Source organism: Contarinia nasturtii, unplaced genomic scaffold (assembly GCF_009176525.2).
Source record: "Contarinia nasturtii isolate CC-2019 unplaced genomic scaffold, AAFC_CNas_1.1 Cnas_scaffold_1240, whole genome shotgun sequence".
Lineage (NCBI taxonomy): Eukaryota > Metazoa > Arthropoda > Insecta > Diptera > Cecidomyiidae > Contarinia > Contarinia nasturtii.
This window is the reverse complement of record NW_022198581.1, coordinates 3,446,787-3,463,395: the sequence shown is the minus strand read 5'-3', so window position 1 is coordinate 3,463,395 and position 16,609 is coordinate 3,446,787. Positions and strand designations below refer to the sequence as shown.

The 16,609-nt window shown below is 31.6% G+C and overlaps 1 protein-coding gene across 4 annotated transcripts; it reads right to left on the bottom strand.

Moving 5' to 3' along the window:
- Nucleotides 1-915: 915 nt before the first annotated feature.
- LOC116344976 (long-chain-fatty-acid--CoA ligase 4) lies at nt 916-13,043 on the bottom strand. 4 transcript variants are annotated; one of them, XM_031773875.1, is made up of 13 exons: nt 12,950-13,043; nt 11,491-12,092; nt 5,441-5,643; nt 4,364-4,499; nt 3,845-3,952; nt 3,442-3,772; nt 2,988-3,354; nt 2,738-2,912; nt 2,508-2,647; nt 2,259-2,431; nt 1,910-2,173; nt 1,563-1,838; nt 916-1,488 (listed from the first exon to the last, which is right to left on the bottom strand). In XM_031773875.1, exons 3-13 carry the CDS (start codon nt 5,461-5,463, stop codon nt 1,334-1,336), a joined length of 2,148 nt encoding a protein of 715 aa, XP_031629735.1. In that variant the 5' UTR covers nt 5,464-5,643; nt 11,491-12,092; nt 12,950-13,043; the 3' UTR covers nt 916-1,333. The 4 variants fall into 4 exon arrangements, with proteins under 4 accessions (XP_031629735.1, XP_031629734.1, XP_031629736.1 ...); XM_031773874.1 differs by lacking the exon at nt 12,950-13,043 and adding an exon at nt 12,358-12,526; XM_031773876.1 differs by lacking the exons at nt 11,491-12,092; nt 12,950-13,043 and adding an exon at nt 7,144-7,266.
- Between the last annotated feature and the right edge of the window lie 3,566 nt (nt 13,044-16,609).

The window sequence follows — 16,609 nt, the reverse complement described above, 5'->3', positions numbered from 1 at the left end:
GAATTTTGTGTTATGTTCATCATTGAAACTGATTTTTATACCAATTATATAACCTTAGCTTCACTTTTAATCTCTTTTTGGGTGTCACTGCAACTTGTTCAAGACATTGTGCTCAATTCTAATCATGTTCAAAAAGAAAATAGATTTTTGTACGAAAAAAAAAAAATTCAAAAAGTCCTTTACTGCATACTTTTTTATTGATTTTCTTTTTGCTAAACAAACCTACAAGTAACAATAATCGAATTTAACAATAAAAATTAAAGAATTACAAGTAAAATCATACAAGAATCTGTCCATTTGGCAAACAAAGTATGACTCAACGATGTGATGATGACTATATGTGTCACAAACACACAATTGAAAAGTACTGTTCACATGTTTGTTTGCACGCTCAGTGTGTCAAATGGACGGAATATCTTCTCATTTAAAATTAAGTTTAATTAGCGATGTTGAATTCATTTCTCTTTGGGACAATATTGTGGATAGTTGTCTGTGATACTTAGTATTTTATTGAAGTGTTATCTTTTATTTCTTCAATATATTTTTTTTGTTTTTAGTTTATTAGAATAAATCAGAAAATTGATTCATACATTTATCCGTCCATCGTATATCTAATGGGGAATTCGTATTTTCACTACATGAGAGAATTTAGTACTCTTTATCGAGAAAATCTTACTTATTTGTTTTTTTTTATGTCTTTGCATATCGCAAGCAAAAGAGAGATGTCATATATTTATACAAAAAAAATCGATTTAATAATAAAGCTGATCGAAGCGACAGTTTTTAATACGATAGTTACAACTATAGAAACTGATCCCATTTTAAACAAGGAGGGGGGCGGGTCATGGTTTCATGCGAATTTTGGTAATTTTAATATTGATTATACAGAAAATTGAAAGTAAAAACAATTCCCCATTTTGATCAGTCATTCACCGAGAACTCACTTCTCTTTAAAGCATAATAAATATAAATAAATATATTTTATTTTATTTTTGTTTGTTTGTTTCGTTTCCTAACAGTACAGGAAGTTCCAATAGCTTTTCTCACTTTCTGTTTTTTTTTCTCTCTCTCAATGTTTCTCTTAAGCAAATTAAATTTGATTACATTTACTTCATCTTACATAATTATTATTTTTTATCGCAAATAACTATACAACAGTTTTTGGTGATACAATTAATGTGTATATGTATGTGTATGTGTGAGAATTTTCAATGTGTTTTATGTGTTTACGTTATTTTGTTTCTTTTTTAAACACATATACTTGCATTAAGACTTAATTTCACCGTTCATCTATATTTTTTTTTTGTTTTTGTATTTAACCTATGTGCTAATTTCATGATGCATACATTCGATTAATATCGTGCTGATAGCGATCCTGAATATCTTTCCGTTTTAATTTGAATGCGGCGGTTACAAGGCCCATATCAGGACTCCAGACTTCTTTGCATAGCGTAACAGCGGCTGGTACTTCAAACTTTTGTAGTTTACCTACAATTTTGAAAACAGCAACAAAAATGTTAATTGGTTAAACAGTTTGGGTATTGTGTCTAAATTGATCTTACATTTGCGAGCATGTTCAGCTAATTCTTTTATCACTGCTTTTTCCATGACAGGTGATGAGCATAACTGTTCAAATTCAGCGTCTGGGACGCCTTGTTTGATCGCAAGCTCTTTCAAATGTTTTGGATTTGGTACGACTAATGCAACGGTGAACTGCTTTGATGGATCTCCGTACACGCAAATATTTTCGACAACCGCACATGTTTTCAATTCAGCTTCAACTTTGCCCAGCGACACATATTCACCAGCTTGTAATTTTACCAAATCCTTTTTACGATCTAAAATCAAATGAAATTCGGTTGTAATGCAGACGCTCATCACAGGACATGTGATCTGATTTAAGACTCACCAATAATTTTAAGTACTCCATCGGGATGAACTTCACCAATATCACCAGTTTTGAACCATCTTCGTCCGTCCTCTTCGAAAAAGTCTTCTGCAGTTTTTTTCTCCAATTTGTAATACCCTTGTGACACGCTATCGCCGCCAATAATAATTTCACCTTGTGGATGTGGTTTGTTTGTGACACGATAACCACCTTCATCCCATGTGCATAAGCGAATATCACACATTGTGGTCGGACCACCAACGCGTCCTGAAATCATATCCTTGGCTGCATAAGACAATGAGAGTCGTGATTAGTTTTGATTTTCTTACAAAATGTTACTAAATATATTTGTACATAAGAAAAGTCTTACCATCCATAACTGTGGCTCCACTGGTTGTTTCAGTTAATCCGTAGCCTTGAACGACATCTGTACATAAACATAATTTAATTTGTTCGTGTGTGTCTGGCGATAATGGAGCGCCACCGGCCAACATCACTCTAACTTTACCGCCCATCAACTTTGAGATTTTCTTGAAGATCAATCTATTGCAATCAATAAAATATGGAATTTATTCATATTTTTTTATTCGATCGAAATATTTCACATTTGAATTCTTACTTGTCCAAAATTGGTGTTTCATAGCCTCTTTGTGTCCAGATCTTTTTGTAGTCATATGCAAACTTGAAAATTGCCTTTTGCAATGGTGCCTGGCCATTGACTTTATCGTTTATTCCCTTTGATATTCTATCTAAGATGAGCTGTATATAAAGGACATATTCAAATTAGAAGTGCACTTGTGAATAACACAAAATTGATTTCGAAAATGCAAAAAAAAGAAGTTATCTTACCGGTACGGTAGTCATGCAGGTTGGTTTTAGCACTGATGCATCGCCTCTGCAGCCGCGCTTAATTTTGCTGCTAGTATCAATAAGAGTTGTGGGCGTTGAATATCCAATTGGTACACCAGTCAATAGACATACACTTTCAGCGAGTAGTTCAAAAACGTGGGCCAAAGGTAAGAATCTGTAAAATGTAAAGATTAGTAAATAGCCAAGTTATTGATTGAAACTAGCTACACACTAAGCGAATGCAACCTACCCAATGAGAACATCTTCGGGATACACTTTGATTACATCGGAGAATGCTTTAAGAGTTGCAATGCAATTTTTATGCGATAGTAATACACCTTTTGGAGTACCTGTACTACCCGATGTGTACATAATTATGGCTATATCTTCGGCGCTTGGTGGAGCTGCAACAGTTTTGCTTGCGTTGCCCATGCGAATCACTTGATTGAATGGCAATACACGTACGTCATCTTTAAAGCCGTCAGTTTCAGTTTTATTCAATTGATCTTCCATATAAATTAAAGTTTGTACTTTCGGAAGTTTAGCCAGCAATGTTTTGAATTTTGGCATCAGCTCATGACTTGTGATAACAATGCTTGCCTCAGTTTCGTTAATTCCTATAGTTTGAATAATTCACACACAATAAATTAATCACCGTCAAGCGAACGGTTTTATTATGGTTGGCATTTGTGTTGTTAACTTACCATGGATAACACCGTCATCACCGAGAGTTGCATAAATGGTCACGATTGGAATATTTTGCTTGAAACATCCGTGTGCAGCGATCATCCATTCAGCTCGAGTTTCGGCGAATATAACAATGTTTTTATATGCAGCCTGGCCCAGTTCACGTAATCCACGACCAAAGTTTGTTGCTGAGTTTTCGACATCGGTAAAAGTACGCCATTTGTATTCACCCATATTATACTTTTTGAACAAACGACCATTGGGCTGGATTTCATCTTCTTCGCTCAGAATTTCTCTGGTTCCCAAACATTTCTTGGTCGTGTGTATTTTGGCCACATATGTTAACATCTAATTTAGAAACAAAACCGTATTTGATTTAGTACATTTAGCACATTTGCTATAATTGTTATCGATACTTACTTTTTCCAATGTATCGATATTCGCTTGCACCATTTTGACGTGAATCTCACGTGGCGGTTCCACCGAACGATATGTTACTTGTTTGTCATCAGCCGAAATGGGTTTGGCCTGAAGTTCAAATGAAAAATTAAAAATTTGTTAAATATTTTGTTGAACATTTGATGAGTGATGAGTTTTTTTCATTCACATGTTTGAAGTGAAATTAAAACAAATATTTAATAGTATTAGTAATTAATCGACTGCCACATTTCAGTAACAATTTTTGTATTGATTTGAAAGAAATTACAGATAAAAATCGTACTCTGTACAGTCTCAAGGGGAAATTGTAAAAATTGGCGCTAAAACTGGTCGAACTTTGTACCCAAAAGTTTTACGTATGTAAACACCATAAAAAGTTTATTGATAGGTTTGTCATTTTTATTTTAATATCAAAACAGGAACATAAGGAGGCATTTTTCTATTCCGTTATTTTTTTTTTTTTTTTTTTTTTTTGATTAAAAAAAGTCTTGAATTACTTACTTTGATCCGTTTGGATTGTTGTCGTCGTTTCCAAGGTTGTTGCAAGACTAAATATACAGGAAACGTAATCACATCGCAAACGAATGCAATAACGCGAATCGCACTGATCGCCGTCTGCACCCAAATGCTCTCCATACTAAAAAAAATCACATAAAAATTAGTTATTACTTTGTAAATAAAATTTCATTTAAAAACGGAATCAGTATGAAGAAAGTTAAAATAAATGAAAAAAAAAACTCTTTACTTCAATTTTTCCCGATTTGCTATTATACCGTTCACGCTCAATTCGGTGCGGTGACACTTATAGACTGATAGATTTTCTAAAAGGAAAATTTTAAAATGCCGTGTGTGTCTATCTGTCAGTCGATATGTAAAGGCAAAGAAAAAACAAAAACACAAGTACAAAACTCGTTACTCGATGCACAATATGTTGTAACGTACCACTGTAAACTTAAAAGAGACTGAAACAAACACAAACGGCCAGCTACTCAATAATACAGTAATGAAACATAGCTGATTTAGAATTATGCACACATACACACCAACAGAGCTAACGTTCACGGTATGTTTCCAATGACGTTAAACGTTTAACGCAAATTGTTTTCTTTTTGAAAAAGTTTTCCCTTGCCACTTGTTTCGAACTAAAACTAAATAGCATATTTTGTCGTTTGATTTAATGTGTCGAGCATAATATATTGCACAACAACTTCGACATGCAATTGTCTGCGTTCATTTTTTGTTTATGGCTTTAAAGAAAAATTATATGAGTTAGCGCCATACAGGTGAGTCAACTGTGTGGGAAACCATAAAAATCCTTCTAGATTGCAAATCACATGTAATTCCTTGTGATGTATGGATACGCTAATGTGAATGAAGGATCTGTATAAATGACGCGTATAAATTTCGAAATTGAATTCAGATTTATCAACAGATAAAATTCCATCGATTTTTAAGCCAGATTTTTTAAGGAAGTTTTTCAACATTTTTTCATTTCATTTTTTCATTTCATTATGAATACCGTTTTGATAAACATTTAAAAAAGAAAATCTTGAAAAAAAATTGATAAGAAAAACTTACTGTTCGTCATCCTCAATGAACATCTTTAAATGTTTTATAGGCTTATTCCACAAGAAAATGTCGATAATTGTTTCACGTGATTTCTTAACAAGTTGAATAAATGGCGTGGATTTAATTTCAATGCGTAGAAGTTTGGCGCATATACTATGTGTATTTCTTAGATTCTCTATTTAAAAATGTCGCTCCAATCATGCGATGAATATCTGAAATTGGAAAGAAAATTGAAGTCCAATAAATAATATAAATAATTGAGGTAAACTTAATAAGAGTTTCATGACAAAAATGATAAAACAATTTGAGTTCTTTAAAAACAATTGATTATTTTTGCAACAGATTAAATTTGCATTTTTGCATACTTGTAAATCAAGGACCACCGCTTAATTCATAATCGTTTATTAAAATAAATAATTTTTGAATTGTTTTCATCAAAAATTAATTTAAAAAAATCGGTAGCCAGTGGCTACTAGCCACTTATAAAATTATCATTTTAATATTGTACAATTTGAAGTGAAATCAATTTAGTTAAACGTTTTGAACCGGCAAATAATTGCATAATTAACATTTTTAAAAATAATGTATTCCCAATTTTTATGACTGAAAACTTCCTCGAACATGTCATCAAAAAAGTCATTCTTCAACCAGAGAAACAAAAAATTGTTGTTGACTTAAAAGTAAATAAAATAACGATTTGATTTCAATCGTACGTCACATAACTTATCTAATCAAAATAAAATGGTAGTGACATGAGAGAGAGAAAAAAATAGCAAACGATTACTAGTTAATTGACAAACAAAGCATAAGGTGGAAGCTTATATCATAAAATGGACTTTAGTCCATGCGATTCAATTCATTGCGCTTTTTGTATTAACTTATACATGTCATGAAATCCATCCAATCTAATGAACATGACGAAGTCAAGGTGGTGAAAGAAGTTAATTGATAAAATGTTCAGCAATGTTTTATTGGTAAGTTATAGCGTTAGATTGAAAAAAAACAGAGAAGTGAAATAATGCTTTCTTTTATAAAGTTGACAATGAATGTTCAGTTACCAATCTATTTGTAATCAACTATATATGTTATAATCGTTTCAGTTAAATATGTTGACTGATATTGGTTGAGCGTTTGGCATTTAATGCAGCTAAACGTAATCACAATGCAGATAAACATCCTGAAAAGAAAATCGCAAACCGCCAACAATTTTCTCAAGATGTAGTTTGAACGAAACATTAATTGTCAACATATTTCAAGGAATCGAAGTATTTTTCACAGTTAACGGTTGCGAAATTTCTTTATATTTATAATATTTGTTTAAGAGAATCCAGTGTATAAATGTGTGTGCGAAATGTATTTTCGAATAAATTCCAATTATTCTATATTTATGATTCATTTTTTTCAAAAAGCTTTTCAAAAAGCGTTCATGGAATGCTTCACAATTGTGTGATCAAATTAGATGGTTTCGTTCACAAGATGGATTTTATGTGGTACCTATAAACTAACGTTGAAAAATTTTATTTTTTAAATATTCTTGAACTTCTCTTCAAAATGCTTTTAAATTTAAAAAAATCTGGAAAAAGACAAACACATCAATTTTACACCAAAAATCAGTATTACGTTTCACGGAAAACGTATGAAAATCCAATTCAGGCTAATTTTCAACCTACTTATTTTTGTACAAATTAAAATTAAACTTATTTTATACTCACTTATAAAATCAATAGGTCATATGATAAGCACCAACAATAATTAATCAGTTTAATCATACAATTTATTTGTCTCTATTTTCGTTTTATTCGAACAATAATTATATTAAAGTAAATTGATTAAGATTTAAAATCCACGTACGTCATACACTTTCTATACCGAATAAAGTAAAAATAAAACAATAAAAATAGGAATGTTCTAGCATCAAATTGAGCAAAGATTTTTTTTAACACATGCCTAAGTCAAGCCCGAAATGAATGGCAAATGCAAGTGTAGAAATTTTTAATAATTGACTCAAACAGAGCCTTGAATAAAACAAATATTTTTATCAACTGGATGGTAAGAATGAAAGGCGCGATTCAATTGCGTTACTTTTCTTTCGAAACTTTAATCGAAATTGGGATAATAATGTACAATACAGTACGAAGAGGTTGACATTTTCACGCTACCGATGCGGTGTTTTGACTGTTGTGTGTACTCATTTTGTTTACTTGAACCCATATTATTACGAATATATTGGTCATGATGAAGTTCAATCATTCCATATTTCTCATACACATTCTTACATTTCTGTATTAGTGTGTTGCTTGATTAACGAAAATATCGTACGATAAAATAGCACAGCCGAAGATGATGGTCTGATTTTTAGTTGCATATGGAATATAAGAGAAAAAACTTCCCCCATTTAGGGTGTATAAGATTCATCCTGGAAAATTGTTGCGCCAATGTCATATAAACACTTACGGAATCGTTAAGTTTTCACAAGCCACCCTATTTTCCTGTTATTTTTCTGTATGAATAGTATTAAATACTCGCGCATGTCAAATACATATTTTCGAATCGTACGATGTTTTGCACTCAATATGTTTTGATATGCTATAACTATGCAGTCGACACACACACACAACACACACCAGTTGGAAATTGCGATCTTCTTCTTCTTTTGTTCTCTTTTTGTACTTCTAGCATATTCTTCTTTCATTTCATTTAAAGGGTGTTCCAACAGAAATGGCACAAGTTCATATAAAAACCAAAAAAAAAAACCATTTAATTCATCTCGAAATTCAAATCAATAAAGTATAGAGAAATTATGGTAAGCATTGGTATTGATGGAAATTCAACGGCAACAACAAAAAGTTCAACGTTTTTGGCGCAATTTATAAGCGACCACATGAAAATTTGCGAAATAATTGAAATTCGCACTTAAATTGCAAAGAAATTTGCATATTCTCTGGCGTGAAAACCGTTTTTTTTTTTTGTTGCAAATACATTTTTCTAAATCATCGCATCATTTTTGCTTTAGTTCAGATATCGTTCATATTTTTGATTTGTACATTTTGATACAAGTCATGAGTCATAACTTATGATTTGGTCACAAAACCATATCTGTTTTGAAAAGCAAGTATAACATGATTTCAAAATATATTAAATCATTTTATATCAAAGGCTACTTGTGTAGTTTTCTTCTCTTGTATCAAAGGATTCTCGATATGGGATGCACTTGGCATCATGCCAGTATAAAATAAATTAAAATCGTTTTCTTTTCGTTGAGCACTTTATATATAATGGTAATCATCAGTACCAAAAAGAGTGACACGTAACAAGAAAGATCTCTATTGGGTCGGTTTATTTCCATAATTGAATTCTAAAAAGAAGCATTTCCAAATATGTTTTAGTTTCGATGCCACCATCACCACCATTGCTTGTTTAATTGTTACTAATTTATTCTGGCAAAACAACCATGAGAACTATTTTTGGTAATGTACAATACACAAAACCAAACCGTAAAATTGCTGACGAAAAATAATTAAATCTATGTACGTATATATATGATTCATATTCAAAAAAAAGCATTTCCTCTTTCCTGTCGTCTATAGCTAAGAGAAGTAAGACACTCACTATGTCCGTTTTTTATCTAATTTAATCTTTTTTATTCGGCAAAATATAACAGACGACAAATGCAAATCAAACAACTTGATTGCTCATCGATGTTTTGCCAAAAAAAAAAGTTCAACTGACCTACCACTTTCCGGCACACAGTTAATAATCGAAAAACAACATGATTTAGACTGAATGGTCTTTCAATACAGACATAATAGTTGTTGCTACAACTGATCAATGAATCACAGACTGTGATCAACTCTATAAATATAAAAAAAAATCTACAACCAGAAAGTTGTGGAATGTAAATAGACATTTTGATTGTAGATGTTGATTGTTATGTAAAAAAAATGTTGTCTGAAATCATTCAATAAATTCGAATAATTCACTATCCAAATGAGAATTTCACATAAATCACAAATGTGTCATAAGAAGAGGCGAATAGTGTGGTTACATTTCCGAAAATTATAACGTTTTAACCAAGTGATATCGATGAGTCGCATTTGAAACCCACATAAAAAAGGTCTATATCACTTAAATATATAATCGAATAAATTAAAAGAGCACGCTGTCTGTACGTATGTATTGAGTAAATATTTTTCCGTTAGATATGAAATGACAAACAGTTAAGCCACGCGGTTTTTTTCTCTCGCTCACTATTATACTACTTATCCTCGTTCTCTTACACACACACGCACACACACACAACCATTCGCTTATGTGTATGCTATAATGAAAATAATAAAGAAATAAAAAGCGAACACGCGATTTGCTCCAAAGTACAATGTTCACAAGAGAATCGTACGACTGTTCTCATTATACAAGCACACGTAATGCAATTGTGTATATAAATGATAGAGGTCTAGGGGTTATACACCAACGTAAATAATAATGAATCATTTGAAATCGAACATCATTACTGATGAATAACGTTACAACCGATCTGTTCGAAGATCATAGTGAACATTTTTGTTCCTATCTTTGACGGATCTTAAATCCGATGTTTACCCCCATGAGAGAGGTCAATTTCGTTGTGTGCGTGTAGTTGTTTGAACAATATTATTATCGAGCATGTGAGCTGAATGAATAAAAGCATCTAGTTGATAAGAATTATTATTTCAAAAGCAAAAAAAAGAAGAAATTAAATTGATCTTTGAGCCACTGAGAGGATATATTCAAAATCAAAAACATTTTCTAATCATAAAACTATATCCAAACAAGTTAAAAATATCGTGATTCTGTCCGTAATGTATAAATAAATATAAAGGCCGCCGCATAAATCAAAGAAGAATAAGAAAAAACATAGAAAACTTTTGACAAAAACAATGGAATACGGTGCGATGTGTCAGTATGCAATGCACACGTATATGTACAATGTTGAGTCAGACGGGTTTGTTGATGTACGTGTGTAATTGTTATTCGAACCAATCAGAACATATCGCGTAACATTTTCGACGGTGTGGCGTGATGCGCTACGTCATGTTGTTTGGCATGGCGCACTAGTAAACAGGGATCAATAGACTTCTAAATTCTTCTTTCCCCTCTCATACTCTCATGCTCTACACATTATGTATGTTACACACGCACACATTGATACAGCGCTCAAAAGCAGACAGTCAACACGAACGTATCACTATTGAATGTTTCATTGTATTAAAATCGTACGATTATTTTCTGTTGTATTGTATACATTGAGAGATAGAGAGAAAAAATGAAAATAAACACACTCACAACGGTCAAAATTGTCACACGCTACTTTCTGAAGCTACACATGGTTTTATGTGAGGGATAATGCTAGTTCTTTGATGTTTGAACACATTTAATAAACAATGAATTTTATTTATTTAAATCAAAATGAATCACTTTTATAAATTATTAAAAAAAAAAAAAAAAATTGAATCTTCCAAATCAATAAATATTGACCTTAAATCTTTATACAAATAGTTTCTGAATCACAATGTTTGACGATGTTTCACGCGAATTTTATGTAATCACACTTTGAAATATTTTTTATTTCTTTCACCTCGAACCATGGTTTGCAATTTTTTGAAAGTACACTATCGCCTCTTGGCCTTTGAATAGTCTAAATTTTAGATTCTATTAACCTAGGTCTCAGATGCCATAATTCGTTACTTCAATTTCAAATCCAATTAATAAAAGTCCGACACACAATAAAATTAATATTTATCGATAAAAAAGAATGTATGCGTCACGTTGTAGAATATTTACTTGACAGAATGTCATCATCACATAGCAAAAACAAAATAAAATGCGATGCCTAGTTCTGATGAAATGGTGCGACGTGTTTCCATCGATAGAAATGATCAATTTCAAAGCGATACGAAGTGTGCATGGAATATTCTAATAAGTGATTCTCATTTGATCATTATTGCGCACAAACAATTGAATAAATCACTTTTGTTATTAGACTGTATTCAAGAGTTGGCTTGAGGCTGACATAGACTCACCTTGACCAGATATCGGCTTCTCTCTCGCTCGCTCGTTCCTATTCTAAGGTCCTGATTGTTCAAGTTTTAAATACGATTTGAAACACTTCCACCGAAACAAAGGTCTTCTTTTTTCGTAAATAAAAAATTAGCAACTTCTTTGTTAATGTGTCTTTGTCCTCACAAGAATTACACTGTCGTCTCTGTTTGTTGTTTTTGAACAGTCATACACGTTTTGTGCAATAAGATAAAAAAAAATGGTGCGTTATATATTCTCGAAACAATGAACACAAATTATTGTACCACACTCAACTAGACAAATTATGATGGTTTTTTTTTTGCTATTTCTTAGCTCTATGAAGCATAAAGTACAAGTAATTGTTGACGAATTTCCAGTTCACTTCTTTTTTTTATGAGTTTTGTAAGCACTTTTTTGTTTTATTTTCTCTCATTGAGCATATGTGTATATAAATTTATATATCTTTGGTTCTGTTGAACGCACGGTCCAAGACTGAATCACACTGTACGAACACTCCACAAAACTTGAATGTATGTTAGGATGAGTATCGGTTGAATATCATGCGATGCAGCGCTTACTCTTCTCTATTGACGTAATTGTCAAACTGAAAATATAGGAGGTAAGAAATTATACTTTAAAAGGATATTTGATTGATTTGATCATGATGTGTTTCACTTTATTGAGGTGTGACACTTTGTTTCTCATTCGAAAATGAGATATTTAAATAAAACCAACAAACTTCAGGCACAACAATATTTCTGACAAAGCACTTTTTATCATATTTCATGTGACAAAAAAAATGAAAGGTAAGCATCACATTCAAAATCAACAAAAAACAATTCTTATCAATCACTTTGCTATATACTTACTCGAAGAAAGTGTTCGAAAATCTCAATTATTTTGAATGAAATTTTGAACGTAATCCGATATTGTTAATGATTTCAATAACGTGATTAAATTAATGTCAATTTAGACACACAGAAAATAGAAACTACCACAAGACAAAAATGAAATTAAAACAGTCAATTCCACCGGAATGAACTTTGAATTGTGACGATATTTCTAAAATAGTAGACACATACACGAACGGTACAATACTCAAGCCGCGATCATACAAACAAATTCGTATAGACGTATAGAAATTCACACATACATACACTCACATATACGTTTAGTTCGAATACAAATTCAAATATGTTTGATACGTTGCTGTGGTATTGACCAATTTTTCTCCTCTTGTTTCTCAAAAGTTCCACCGAGAAATAACGTGGCGGAAAAATTGCGCGCACACATACGTAAGCAGATGCAATGAGAGTGAAAAAAAAAACAGTGCACCAGCAAACAGAATGAGCACATAAAAAAGAAAACAGAACAAACAACAAAAGAAAAAGAAAAATGAATGAATAATCTAGCCAAATGCAATATTTTATTTTCTACAAGACTATAAATACATTCTCTCACCGTTCTTTGCAGACGTTGATTAACAAACAAATTTCGGATTGATTGCAATTGGAAATTTTTTAATGGGATGGGGTGATTTCAAGCAACTTTTGTAGAGCGGAAAATGACCGTTAAATTGCACAAGCTACAAATACCATTATTGTTCATTATGTTTACGAATTCGGATAGTTGATCTGTCACATTTCATTGGGGTATGTTCTTTTCGTTCGAAAAATTTCAAATACATTTATAACCTAACCTTCACATATACATACTAACACTTTATAGGAGTTACTGCATTTTAATTTGAATTTGAATAAAAAGATTCCAGTGCCATAGAAGCTCAATTGTTATTCATATTAGATACTTTAATGAGTGGAGACGACAAACTTGATGAAAAACATACATTCAGGCAATTTTACATGATTCAACCGATTTTTTTTCTTCATGGGGCGAATCACGCTAGTGAATACTAGAAAAACTAGTAAATCTAGTGCGAAGAATGACGTCACAGACGAAGCCAACTTCACACCAAAGGCCATATAATTCATATGAAAAACTACTGAGAGCCAACTTCACGCACTAGAATTTTCTAGTTTTCTAGTGAAATCTTATCAAAAACTAGATGCACTAGAATTTCGTGATTGACCCCATGTTTTTCTTCTTTTCAACAGTTTTCAATTGAAAAAAATAATAATTTAATAAATACAATTTACCAATTCCAATACAATCAAATATGAATAGAACGTAGAGTATACACATTAAAGTTTGAGGTTAGTGCACTTCCTTTAAATTTTTTAAAGCAAAATTTTCGTTCCCATGAATGACATGATTGATAACACCGATACTGTTTCAAAAGTTCGGGGCGTGTATATATATCACATTCATTTTTTCACAATGAATTTGCTTTGATAATATAGACCTTCTTGTCAGCGTTTCGCATTGTAGCTTGATTGATCAATGAGATGAGATGATTTAAACAAAATACCATTTAAATGCATATAAAATACTTTTTCACATTTCTTTGCAAACTCCAAAATCAATTGATTTTTGTCCGTTACAACCAATTGAAATTCCAGACACCCATTGTGACACATTTTTATTTAATTTAAATCGTTATTCATAAATTTCATTATTGCAAATAATATCATCATATTTTTAAACGAAAATGTCCGTAGATTTGACGGGTTTATTAAAAAATAAATTCGCGTCGACATCTTTGAAAATTGTTGGGATGTTGCAATTATTGTTTATCAACCGCATGATGGAAATGTAATGTGAAATGTGCGTCGATTTTACTTTGTTGGAAGTTCTTTGTTTGGAGATATGGTAGTCTTCTGAATTGAAATCGGCGCCAAGTCTTACCTACGAATTATTTACAGGAGTTACTTTTTTTGTTTCGAATTATGTCATTCGACAAAAACAGCCATTTGATAAGGTGCGAAAAAATTCTACCGATAATTTTTATCTTGACAACATTTTTAATGAACTAAATTTTTTTCAGACCTTGAATTGAATCAATTCAAAAAAGTTTCCAATCAAATCGGGAAACATATGACGATACACTTATTGATACTTATCACAACGAGTAACTTAATCAACGTTGTTGAACATCATAATTGCCTTTAAGTGGATCAATGAAGGCTATAGGTGTCAACAAATATGTATAGATGGCAACAAATTCACTATTATACACCTTCCTGATTGAACATGATGCAATTCATTTCTTTTGAAAGTTTATTGCATTTCATTGAGTCAACCACTTGAGCAGCATTGTTGTCACTTCAATTACGATCGCCGCCAACTCGGTCAAATTATGTTTTGTTTCGGTAAAAATGAGAAAAAAACAACAACATGCAAACAAATAACAGAACAAAAAACTTACTACTGTAATGAAATGCGGGACCATTAATGATCGTTGTGACAATGCAAGATGATAAGCAATTGAAATGTAATTCTAACTCTGTAATTTGGAAGTTGCATGTAAATGAGCTAAAATAAAAACACGTCGTGATATAAAAATTTTAAAAGTTATTTAATTTCTTCCATTTGACTTTTTTTTCAATGTTTGTGAATCAATTGATGTTTTTCAAATTGGAAGCATTTTTTTTATTTAGCACCGAAAATTAATAATCTTCGCTAATTGTAATGATCTATTGATGCGAAATTTGTGATGGGACCCTTTTATTCTTTTTTATAGAGTAAGTAACCGATTTATTTCTGGTTATCGATATAGATTGATCAATATTTGCGCGGTTGGATAAAGAATCAACAGGCAAGTGAATTGTTTTCAAAGATGCCTTCGATAATGTAAACAATTTCGATTTTACCTAATCAATTGGCACACGCACACACAAAGCAAATGAGAATAATAGATTACGTCAAGCTTCAAACATATTGAAATGAAATGTATTATTTGAATGCATTCTCTATAACTTGTAGTCATAAATTACATAAGTTTCCGTAGTATTGGTTAATAAGAAAGCGTTGTGAAGCGCTACAAATGGTATTCAATATAAGACTATAAATTCTTGAAAGAAAATTGGACTTTTTATCCATCGCCTGTTATTTCCCATTAATGAATTTGCTACGAACAAGGCGATGAGTTCATCGTTAATTGCAATGCAAATAACAGACATTTTTGTTTATCTTTTGTGTTCTATTACCATTATGGCATGTAAAAAATATGTTCGGCACACATTCAAAGAATGGTATCAATATCGTACTAAGAAATTGTCATCAATCAGTATAGGTGTCTCAGATCCAAAGGTAAGTAAATACAGTTTTAAGTCATTTTCAAAAGTGTATGCATATTAATAAATATGAAACCGTTTCGAGATGAATAAAGTGATGAATCATTTTTCGCACAAACCTTGTTAATGATGCATATGAGTGTAAAAAAACTGAAATAATATTCTCATAATTAATTGATTAATGGATCACTTTCTTTGCCAAAAATGGTCGTATTTTCTCTCACATAAATCTTGCTTGAACACCATAGTTCGTGGAAAGCACATTAACTAGTTACGTTCGCATAGTCTAAGACTGGTCGCAGTGACGATCGGTGACAATGTTTTTTCTTCAATAAAGTTCCTTCCTTATTTGTATTAGCTCATTTGAATTGCAATATTATGCTTATATCATTAATTGAATCCGATAACATTGTACCATATAAATAAATTATAAAAACTTTCTATTGTTCATCGATGTGTTAATTAGAAATCAAAGTAAAAACGATATGGTAAATATTAATCTCAGAGAGATTATCGCAAAAAATTGATAAAGGTGTTTTAAACTCATGCTCAAATGAGTGACAATTTTTGTTTATAACAAAGAAAATGTAATTACTGCACAAATATTCACCTAAATTACGGTCTTAATTTAGCTTGCACCTTCGGCGTGCCTATTTTTTGTTCAGTATAAAACAATGATTGATCGATCAACAACAGATTCTTATATTGTCTACAGTTCGTTTTGTTATTTGTTTTTTTTTTTTTTTTTTTTGCAAATTTAAAACGAACACAAGATTTTGCCGTTAAATTGAAGATAAACATGAAAAAATCGGCCCATCTTTTTCATTGTTTCATTCGCTCCTCTCTCACGTTTTTTGTGTGATCTTATGAATATAAAAGTGTAGAATTGTTGCGGTTGATGCGATCGACGGTGTTTTCAGTGTTATTT

Bases quoted from the DNA above. Each gene is read 5' to 3' on its own strand.
- LOC116344976 (XM_031773875.1), bottom strand. From the start codon at position 5,463: ATGTTCATTGAGGATGACGAACA. The intron at 3,773-3,844 runs GTAAGTATCGAT...TTTCTAAATTAG, and splicing joins ATATCGATACATTGGAAAAA to ATGTTAACATATGTGGCCAA. The intron at 2,432-2,507 runs GTAAGAATTCAA...TGATTGCAATAG, and splicing joins GAAACACCAATTTTGGACAA to ATTGATCTTCAAGAAAATCT.